Source organism: Papio anubis, chromosome 5, assembly GCF_008728515.1.
Source record: "Papio anubis isolate 15944 chromosome 5, Panubis1.0, whole genome shotgun sequence".
Taxonomy (NCBI): domain Eukaryota; kingdom Metazoa; phylum Chordata; class Mammalia; order Primates; family Cercopithecidae; genus Papio; species Papio anubis.
Genome location: NC_044980.1, coordinates 126,900,794 through 126,912,144, shown reverse-complemented (window position 1 = coordinate 126,912,144; position 11,351 = coordinate 126,900,794). Strand labels below are relative to the sequence as shown.

At 45.4% G+C, this 11,351-nt stretch overlaps 1 protein-coding gene across 1 annotated transcript in view; it reads right to left on the bottom strand.

The window, feature by feature from the left end:
• Window positions 1-7,972: 7,972 nt before the first annotated feature.
• Window positions 7,973-11,351, bottom strand: part of TCF7 (transcription factor 7) — a 33,380-nt gene continuing 30,001 nt past the window's right edge. Inside the window, 3 exon segments of the mRNA XM_031666457.1 lie at window positions 7,973-9,776; window positions 9,778-9,946; window positions 11,266-11,338. Coding sequence (XP_031522317.1) covers window positions 9,606-9,776; window positions 9,778-9,946; window positions 11,266-11,338 — 413 coding nt within the window. The 3' untranslated portion in view covers window positions 7,973-9,605.

Sequence of the window (11,351 nt, the reverse complement as noted above, 5' to 3'; positions counted from 1 at the left end):
ACCAATTCCTGCTATAAGATCAACTTCTGCAAAAACCTTATCCACCTCAAGTATCCTTAGCAGTTGGGCATGGTGGCTTATGCCTGTAATCTCAACATTTTGGGAGGACAAGGCAGGAGGATCATTTGAGCCCAGGAGTTCGAGACCAGCCTGGGCAACACAGGAAGTCCCTGTCTCTCCAAAAAAAATAAATAAGTAAAAAGCAGTCATTTGGTGCATGCCTGTGATCCCAACTACTTGGGAGGCTGAGGTGGGAAGATTGTTTGAGCCTGAGAGGTCGAGGCTACAGTGAGCTGGCATTGCACCACTGCACTCCAGCCTAGGCGGTAGAGTAAGACCTTGTCTCAAAAACAAACCAAAAGTATCCTTAGCAGTATTATAACAAATCTTCACTGAAGGTCCAGGATTACTGCTATATGCCATGTTTAACTTGTAAAGGAAGTATCACCTTCTAAGAAACTGGAGCTTGCTATTATTACCACTTGATCTGTATAATACTTAGGAGTTGTTAGAATTATATAAGTAAATAATGTCACTATCCATATTTAAAGGATACTGGGATCTTTCAGAAAGATTGGATGGACAGACAATATAGTAGTAATTTAAATTTTTGTTTCCTTCTTGACTTTCTGTAGTCCCTAAACAAACAACAGAAAATCCTGGTAATCTTAAATTTTTACATTAATAGAGATCCAAGAGAAAATAGTCCATTTGTGACCATTATGGACCCAAGTAAATCATAGACATGGTATTAAGAAGCCCTTTTCAGTCTGGTTGCAGTATTCTTTTCGTACCTTTTTCCTGTTCCCTGCTGTATGCCCACTATTCCTTTAATATATCTACTAGAACTTTTCTAGGCTCTCACCTGGAGTGAGTGGTCCTTTCTCATTATCACAGCAGCCAACCCTCAATCTTCAAAACTCCACTCACTTCTGGCTACTCTCTTCTCAACCATTCTTCTAAACTAATACTGTGGCATTAAGTCATACCTTGAGGTTGGCATTTTAGTGTCTGCATGGCCTTGGGCAAGTTGGAAATAGTAGGTACTATGGTTTTATAGATCTAGTGCAGTCTGTTTTATATTAGTTCCAAGACTTAATTGGAAGTCACTTGACAGCAGGATTTAACTTGTATTTAGTAGCACTACTCCATGAATTTCAATATGGGTAACATAAGCGAAAGGTCCTTGTGAAATGCAGGTACAGGGTATAATGAAAACAAGAAAAGCAGTTTTAATGCATGAGAGGGGAGAGCTTCGTAATAGCTGGTAATAGCCTTGGTTTGGAGAGTGGTTACTGATGAATTATGAAGACTTTCTCTAATTACTGTTATAGTAGTAAAGGAAAGAAAACCCTTCTTGATAAAGTAACCTTAGGGATTAATTAGGAAATGCCCTTTATTTCACCAGGAAAGAGAATGAGAGGAAGAAGGTATTTGGCAGATTTGGGTGATTGAAGAATATTTTTCAGTTTCCTCTGTAAACAAAATGCGTGCTGCTTTCTGCAGTGTGCTGCTTTTAATGATGAAGTCCTTTCAAGGACTCCATCACAGTCCTTTGGCTTCTCACCTTTTCATTGATTATGTCACTTGTGATCTAAAAGTAAACCAAAACCTTCCTGAATGTTAGCTTATTACTTTCTCCTTAACATTGTCATAAAGATGTGCCCCCTCAATTTTTTTTTTTTTTTTTTTTTTTTTGAGACAGTCTCACTCTGTCGCCTAGGCTGGACTGCAGTGGTGCAATCTCAGCTCACTGCAACCTCTACCTCCCGGGTTCAAGTGATTCTCCTGCCTCAGACTCCCGAGTAGCTGGGATTACAAGCACATGCCAACATGCCTGGCTAATTTTTTTGTATTTTTATTAGAGATGGAGTTTTACCATATTGGCCAGGCTGGTCTCAAACTCCTGACCTTGTGATCTGCCCGCCTTAGCCTCCCAAAGTGCTGGGATTACAGGCGTGAATCACCGCACACAGCCCTAATAATTCTTAAGTTGCAGAAGCAAGTTCCTCTTTTGAAGTGCCATGTGTTAGCTTGCCTTAATCTATTCTTGATATACAAAATAGATACTGCTTTACAGTTCTTATGTTTTCTCAAAGATTCACAAAATCATCCTGTAGCTCCCTATGTGGGATTATAGCTGTGACTTTTTACTCTACAGCTGTCAGAATACACCAGCTGCTGGAATTAAGCAAGAGCTGTATTGTGACTTGGTTGGACAGGTAACTGCAGCCCTGTAACATGACATCATAGTAATGCTGAGCTTAAAACTAGCTGGGGAGGGAGGATGGTAACAGTGAGTCACTGTGGGCATCTGACTTAGGGCAGGCAGATATTCCAAATCACATGATCTTTCAGTTTACTTAAAAATTGGCCAATCCTATGGGCTGTGTTCTGATCCCAACATAAATTTTGTTTAAATTAATTTGCCTAGGCTGTTAATAAGGCAGTTTGGGAATATGAAGTGGTTTCCACCAGAAAAGAGATAATTGAGAGAGCAGCAGACCTCTTTCTCTAAGCACCCTTTACAAGCTTAACTTTTGCTTGCCACCATTACCTTTTGAAGATTTTTTTTAACTGCTCCTTGCAGAGTAGGACTACCCCATAGGCAGTGTGCCCAGAGTAGCCTGAAGAGCCTTTTGATTCTTCTAAGACACAAGGTCTCACCTCTGCCGCCCAGGCTGGAGTGCAGTGGTGTGATCACAGCTCACTGCAGCCTCGAACTCTTGGGCTGCAACAGTCCTCCTGCCTCAGCCTCCTGAATAGCTAGGACTACATGTGTGCAGTACCATGCCTTGCTAGTTTTGGTATTTTTAAACGGGTTTTTTTTTTTTTTGAGACGGAGTCTTGCTCTGTCGCCCAGGCTGGAGTGCGGTGGCGCGATCTCGGCTCACTGCAAGCTCCGCCTCCTGGGTTCACGCCATTCTCCTGCCTCAGCCTCCGGAGCAGCTGGGACTACAGGCGCCCGCCACCGCGCCCGGCTAATTTTTTGTATTTTTAGTAGAGACGGAGTTTCACCGTGTTAGCATGGATGGTCTCGATCTCCTGACCTCGTAATCCGCCGGCCTTGGCCTCCCAAAGTGCTGGGATTACAGGCGTGAGCCACCGCGCCCGGCTTAAACTGTTTTTATAGAGATGAGGTCTCCCCATGTTGCCCAGGCTGTTTTCTAATTCCTGGGCTCGAGATCCTCCTGCCTCAGCCTCCCAAAGTGCTGGGATTATAGATGTGAGCCACAGCACCCACCAATTTTTCCTTTTCTAAAGCTCAGTGTACATTCTGGTAGGAAAGACTCAACCAAGTAAATGTTCTCCCTACAAAGTTGTTTGAGGATTTGAAAAGTTAATCTTTAATTATCTGGATTTGAAACCAGTGTATAACTTTTTAAGCTAGGAAGAAGTCAAGAATAAGAAGACTGCAAGCAAAGGGAAAGCTTACAAAATGGCTGAATCCTTAAAGTGTAGCTCCTGGCTTCTCCTTGATAGGAAGCATTAGACATGGTTTCCCTGTTGGGAGCTGGGAGCTTTTGGTGTAGTTCAGGCGACAAGGCATAAATACTGCTGGGAGGGAGTGGATAACTCTAATAAAAATGTTCCTGGGCCAGGCTCGGTGGCTCACGCTTGTAATCCCAACATTTTCAGAGGCTGAGGTGGGCGGATCACGAGGTCAAGAGATTGAGACCAGCCTGGCCAACATGGTGAAACCCCATCTCTACTAAAAATACAAAAATTAGCTGGGCGTGGTGGCACACACCTGTAGTTCGAGCTACCCGGGAGGCTGAGGCAGGAGAACCGCTTGAACCTGGGAGGCGGAGGTTGCAGTGAGCCGAGATCGCGCCACTGACTTCACTCCAGCCTGGCGATAGAGTGAGACTCCGTCTCAAAAAAAAAGTGTTTCTGGACAGAACAAGATTAATGAGCCAATGAGGGGCTACAGAGCTGAAAGTTGCTAGGAAAGGTTCTGTAAAGTGAAACTAACTTGGTTTTAACAATCAAGTTGGATTTGTTTGGGGATGGAGAGATGCCAAAGTGAGGAAAAAGCAGTGCTCAGTTAGGAACTAACAGCAGAAGGTTGAGTGTTGGTACATTTCCCTGAGAATATAGACTGTAAAGAGAAATTAGGGCAGGATTAGTGATAGTACTTTGCTGACACTCGGTAGTATTTTATCAGCATTTATTCATCAGACCCACATTAGGCAGGGCAATTTTGAGTGTGTGAGCTAAATTCTAATTTTTTTTTTTTTTTTTTTTTGCTCTTGAACTAAACTAGTCTTTTGAATGTTGGGGGTTTTACAGTTAGAGTCCTGATGACTTTTTCTTGTTTACTGTTGTTAAAAATCACTACCTCCAATGGTCAAAGAGAATGAGTAAGAGAACTGGCTGTGCATATCAAGATGAAGTATGTGTCAGTGGAGATGATCATTGGTGGTGGCAGAAAAGTATTGTCAAAGGTGCTCTTGCTTGACACACTTCCAATGCGGAACATGGTTTAAGTGATAGATGGCTAATTCACTGATAATGTACTTGTTGCCTTGCAGTCTTGTGTACTGCTGGCTACCTCTGGTCTGTGTGCCAGTATTGAGCAGCATTCTATGGGAGGAATGTAGTTGCTCACAACAGTGTCTGCTTCCACATCTAGTTCTTGTGACCTCTGATATCTCTCAACTTTAAATTTTCTGGAAGTATTTAAGTATATTCAGACCTTCTGATATGTCTTAACTTTAAATTTTCAACCTGCTGTATAGCAGCCTCTTATTGCACACTGAGGATCAGCTTATTTCATTAAAGTGCTCTCACTTTGAATACTTCCCACCTATTTGGTGAAAATTCATATTTGTCCTTTCCTGAGTATACCATTTCACAACCTCTAATTCTTTGCCTTCTTCAATTGGTTTGCAGACTTTTCTGTTCCAGGAAGCTTACGGAAAGGGGTGGGAAAATAGAGAAGCTGTACTCTATATCCTGAGGTACTTAAGCAGGGTTTCCAGAGTGGCTTTTTTCTTTTTTGGTGAGTGGAACCTGGCTTTTTCTCTTCCCTCCCCAAGCCCCCCACCCTGCTTCCTGACATTGCACATGCCCGAAAGAACAAGGCTTCAGATAAAAGAATGAGAACACTTGAATGAAAAAGGAAGACTTGGTCCAAAGCCCCTGGTGAATATGAAAGAAGTGTCGGCCTGGGCTATCTCCCACATAATTCACAGCTGGCCTGGGCTATCTCCCACATAATTCACAGCTGCTATCTTGTCTTCACAAGTGAAACATCCCTTACCAATAGTGACCTACCTTGTGAGGACTGCTTGTGATAGGATAGTTCCACCCCCAGGACGTAAGTTTTCCCTTTCCAATTAACATGCCTAATCCCATGCTATCTTTAAGAGCTTGAAAATCCTTCCTGGCCTGAGCTAGGCTTTTATTCTAGGGGACTGTATGAGAACATCCCCACCATCTGTGTTCCCTGTTTTCAAACTCCCTGCTGTTTGAGTATATTCAGATGCTCACTGCCAGTAATGGTTTGTTAGTAGCTCCAAACCATTAGAGAAGAGCTCAGGAGACTGAATTTGAAAGATGCCCACAGGGTGATTTGAGATTTGGAACAAGGTTATCACAGTAAGTTGGGATTGGGGGAGTTGACACAACCAGGGTCTGCTTGGGTGGGCAGCTGTTTCAAAAACCCTTGGTGAACTCTTAAAGCCCTGAAGAGCTTAAAAAAAGCTCTGAAGAGATCTGAGAGTCACACTTAAAGCAGGCTTTCTAACATCGAAGAAAAGCCAACTTAGCCTTTTTATACAATTAACTAGATTTGGGTCTTAAATTCTTCTACTTTGACATACAGTCCTAAGTAGTTGTTTAACATGGCCTTGTTACCCTTGCCCCTTTTGTGCTGTTTTCTGAGAAGCAGATGCAGAAACTGATTCCCTTTCTTCCTCTCTGGAACGGGATATAAAGAACTATTGCGCTTCCCTTTACTTGTGGCCTTCCTGGCCAGGCTTACTGTACACTGAACAAAGCTAGGGAGCAGTGCTTCTGAGCCAGCTGTTGGGGGTCCACAGCCAGAAGGAACGGGAGACCACAGGAGCCATTCAAAAGAAATTACATGTCAGAAGAGAGTCCAGCCATGGGGTTCTGTTAAAGTAGACACCTTCAGGTTGGGAGACATAAGCTTTTTGTCTGCTTGCTGGGCTGAACCCTCACCATATCCACTGAGCACAAAATGGGGAGCAGCTGTACCAAAGGAGGGACGAACATTTTTCACCCAAGTTGCAGGTCTGCTAGTTGTCTGGAAATGTTGAAGGGAGGCTAAGGTATCTTGTCTTACAGTGTCTCAGGAAACAGGGTTGGTTCTCAGCTGGCAGTGAAGGGGGCCTGGTGTGGTATTAGAAGTTGAACTTGAGGTTGCAATCTCAAATCACCCTCTGGCCTCATAGGAATGCACCAGGGTGATTTGGGAGGATCTGAGTTTATGAAGTCAGACTGAAAAGAAAAAAAAAAAGCTGATCTGATTTAAACAGAGTTGCCAAAGGCTTCCCCGCCAATACACAAAGACTGCATTGTTCATGTACCCTGTGTACTCTAAGTGAGACACCAAATCAGATGCAGCAACCTGGTCTTGCATTTGCATAAGCCCTGGTTAGAATGTAGGTTTTTTTTTTTTTTTTTAAAAACAACTAGGCCAGTAGCCAGAACAGAATTATTTAAAATGGGACAGATGTCCAGAGAATGGCTAGTGTCCTCTAGCACTCTCTCAGAAAGAAGCAAAAGCAGCAAGTCTGCGGTTACAACTTCCAGTGGCCTACTTTAAACAGACATTGCTCTGAAAGATGACTTTCTTTATAAGTATCTTTAAATACAAAATCCAAAAAATAGAACTCAGTGAATGACAATGACAATGCATGATGGTGCCCCACTGGCTCTCCCATGTGAAATACCTCTTGCCTGACATTCATCATCTACTTGTTGACTGACTCATTGAGGTGTCTTCATGACACCTTTTACATTCATGATGGGTCTCTGGAAGACAGTAGTGTGCTTGGTGGAAACTCATGTAAAAAGTGAGTTGTAGGGAGCTACACAGTGAGTACACATGGTATATGGATACGGAATGGAATAATAGACACTGGCGACTTCAAAAGGTGGGAGATGAAAGGGGATGAGGTATGAAATCCTGTTGAGTACAACGTACACTACTTACGTGCACAGTACACTCTCTGGGTGGGGGGGCACACTAAAAGCCCAGATCTCACCGCTACACAATATATCCATGTAACACAGCTGCACTTGTACCCCCTAAATGTATACAAATAATGTAAAAATAAAGTGGATATGGTGGTTCTCGTGTCCACCAACAGTGTGTATGACTTTTTAAAAAGTGGGTTATAGATTTATCAAACTGAAAGGCTTGTGTGAAAATATGAAAAATACTTTGTGTCTTAGAGGGTGCTATTAAAAAATCCTTCTTTAGGATTTTGTGGTGCTAATAGGTTATAAAAGACTCCTGTTTGCTCTTGTTTTCCTTGAAATAGGATATGCACTTGTGGAATGTTTTTTCTCTGCCCTCAGAGGAAAATGGAGCCTAGTGGTCACGTGTGATCAAATGGAGCCTAGCTGGGTCATTTCAGGTTGGATTCTCTTTTCAGCCTTTATGGACAGCAGTTACCAACTGATCTATTTTATATGAGCACTGGGGAGCAGGCTGGCCTGCATCATTGTGGGGTCTGCATCACTGGGGGGATTGGGGGCTAAGAGAGCAAAGCTTAGGAGTATAGGCCTAGCTCTCAGGGGTGAGGCAGGCAGGGCCCACACCCCTTTAGGGGAGATGACAAGTGTAATCCCTGGTTTCTGCAGGCTGGAGGTTTGGGAACATATGCACCATAGGGAACAAACTCCAAGTTTCCTAACTGTGGAGAAGAAAAGGAAATAATATCGTGCTCTGTTACTGAAACAACTTATTCCTCAGGGTCAGGCTTTGAAAAACAAATCCAGTAAAAAGTATCTTTATTCTCATGTTTAAAAAAGTTTTTCTATGATGATGTATTAACAATGCAAAAATATTTTGAACACTACAATAATCTTTTTCTCAAGACTTCTTGCAGTGTTACACTAGAATATGTGATCTTTGGATTCTGAGAAACCAGTGGCTAAAGTAGGAACTAAAGGCTTTTTTTGAGGGGTGTGTGAGTACATGGACAGCCCTCTTTTTTTTGTTTTTTGAGACACACTCTCCCTGTTACCCAGGCTGGAGTGCAGTAGCGCCATCTTGGCTCACTGTAACCTCCACCTCCCGGATTGAAGCAATTCTCCCACCTCAGCCTCTTGAGTAGCTGGGATTACACATGCACACCACCACATCCGGCTAATTTTTGTATTTTTAGTAGGTACAGGGTTTCACCATGTTGGCCAGGCTAGTCTCAAACTACTGACCTCAGGTGATCCACCTGTCTCGGCCTGCCAAAGTGCTGGGATTACAGGCGTGAGCCACCGCACCCGGCCAGGCAGCCCTTTTTCTTTGGATTCAGGCTACGTACGATGAGGAGGCAAAAAACAAAAATTAAATTAAAAAAAGACTTGTTTTTCAAGGCTCAGGGTTGAAGCTTGGCTCAAAAATGGGTTAAAGTAGGCTATGGTGAAAACCTGTTTGGACTACTGGAGGTTTTCTGGGCTCCTTGATCTAGTTGTAATGGTCCTCTGTCCCGCAGCCCCATGGGGAAACTGGAGCTGGTCTGGACTGAATGCTGGAAAACAGGCTCTGGCTGTCGTGAGGTTTTGGGTTTGCCATCTCACAGCTGCCCAGGAGCTGGCTGGACTGCCATAGATAAACTGGAAATGGAACTGTGAAAAAGGCTCTGTGAGTGGGGAGAGGTGCACACTGGATTTGGGCCATGACTTCTTTGAACTGTTGACTGCGCTGCTAGTGACAAGCCTGGGGCCTTGGTATCAGAGCTTCTTAGGCCGGTGAGTTTCTCAGGAAACACTTCCAAATAATTTGAAATAGAGCTAGATACACCCCCGCTCCCCAACTTGCCTGATAAGGTAGTGTCAGGTTATTTCTGTTGCTTAGGTTGATAGGCCTAAACAACCTATTCCATTCCCCTCCCTGCTTCTCGCAAGCTCCTGAGAACATGGTAAGAGGCTTCCTCTGGTCCAACTTATGAGTAGCAGCTGGTTTTGTTTTATAAACAGAGCTTCTCCATTTCCTTAAAAGAGCTGTCATCTTGAGCTTTGTGGCTGTTTGACAAACCAGGTCATTCTTGGTCCATGAATGGGGAGGGTGTGGCAGTGGGGGATGGGGGAGATGGATAGAGAAGGTAGCTAGGCTCAGTTCAGCCCATCTCTAACCTAGAGCAGAAAAGCTAGAGAGGCAGAGGCTTCTGGCTGGCAAGACAGATGGTACAAAGAATAGATGCAGGCAGCCACAGGTACAAGGGATTCCCTTAATTAGATGACACAACAACACAGATCTGATTCCCACCACTTGGAGCAGTTTGAATCGATGGCCTCAGGTTCAGGTGGAAATTTTGCAGCCTCTGGAATCTTCAGGGTCTGAACCCTAAGACGGAGTTAACAGGACCCCTGGCTGGTTTTCATGCAATCTGGGTCTCTGTTGCTTTCTCTCAGGGGGTAGGCTCCTGGAGGAGGCCAGGTGTCCTGTGCCTGCTAGGCTGCCTGTCTCTGAGATTCCTGTTGCTGTACCTGTGTACTCTGCAGGGTGCTGCGGGGGGCCTGTGGGGGCCCTGGGGTTGGGAGGCTGAGAGCAGTGGAGAGACCTGGGGATGTAGGTGCCGGCTCCGCAGGGCTAGCAAGCAGTTCTGTGGGGAAGCGGGGCAGCAGATGGTAAGAGGGTGAGTCCTGGGGAGCTGGGGACCCAGGGCAGCCTAGAGCACTGTCATCGGAAGGAACGGGGCTGGGGCAGCGGCCTTCTCCGGGTAAGTACCGAATGCATTTCTTTTTCCTCCTAGGAATAGTGAAGAGAGTTATCTGTAAACAGAGGGTGAATTCATAGTCATACACCACAACCAAAAAGTGCTGCCTTTGCACAGGCCTGGCTGATTTCTTGTCCTCTCTTCCCGTGACTTGGGTGGTAAGTCAGTGTCCTCAGACTACCACTCTGCTTGGCCTGGCCCAGACCTAGGACAGGTGCAGTTCCCAGAAAAGCCACAAGGTGGCACAGGGGCCTTCTGTCACTAGGCCTGTGGGCCGTCACCTGTCTTCCAAGGGAGTCATCTCCCAGTCCCAGCCTTTGAGCTTCTCCAGGTGTGTTTGTGGGACTCAGATCTGCACCAAGGCAAGGGGCAGCAATGCCTATGGCTTCCTTGCCCAGCCATCCCAGTCCTCAGGTTGGGCTAGAGAAGAAGACATGGACAGTGACTCTTCTTGTCCATTACCATCCTTGAGTTCTCTGGGCCAGTTTGTCTCTGATGGAATGAATGGAATAGAACTTCCTCTGAAGACAGGGTTGTTTCCCACTGTGCATATATATGTGGGTACACAGACACACTCCAAACTCCACTCCTCCTTACCCTTAGACAGGGAGTGTGGTGGATACACTGAGGGGCTGGATAAGTGTTCCTTAGAGCCACTGGCCTTACTGCCTGGAGTACCCTCCGTATTAGCCCTGCCAGGCCTGGCCTGAAACTGAGGAAACTTTAACCACTTGTTGGGTAAACTTTGTCACAACCACAAGTATTTCTCTGTTGTATGGTGAAACACATGGGCCCTTTCCCTCAGACAGCCCAGGGTACCCTGGCTTCTCTCCCCCAGCCTCTTCAGCCCTTTGGTCTCAGTAGGTACAAGATAGCAAGTCACATGGTTGCCTGGCAACCAGATGGTTCTGTGTTGTCACCTTGTTTTTTCAGATTAAGGGCTCAGGATGGTACAGGCAGGGATCCCATCTTGAAGAGGAAGTGAGGGAGCCGATGGGCCATGACTTTGAGGCCTGGGAGAATGGGCTCCAGGTCCCCTTAGTGGTGTTTGAGCTGTCTGTTTGCTGAGGACCTGCTAGGCCCGCTGGCATCAGAGCTACCTTCTTGAGTCTGTCCTTCCTTTCTGGAACATTCTTTCTTTCCACTCCTCCTGCACTTAGACCCAAGCCGCCTTCTCCACACACTGTGTTCAGTATTTACTACTATTCTCAGGAGGCCTGGGCTCCCCAGTCTGCTGAGTATGCTAGTGGGCTGAGGGGCCAAAGGAGTGGGCTGCAGGCCCAGTGGAAATTGTGCAGAGTCAGGGAAGCAGCTTAAAGCAAAGGGAGAACGATGGTGGGGACAAACCCACCTGCACGGACCACACCAATCCGTCTGCTGGTTGAGGCCAAAGCGAGCACGGCATTTCTTAGGCGAGCCAGGGTCTGCTCACAGCCA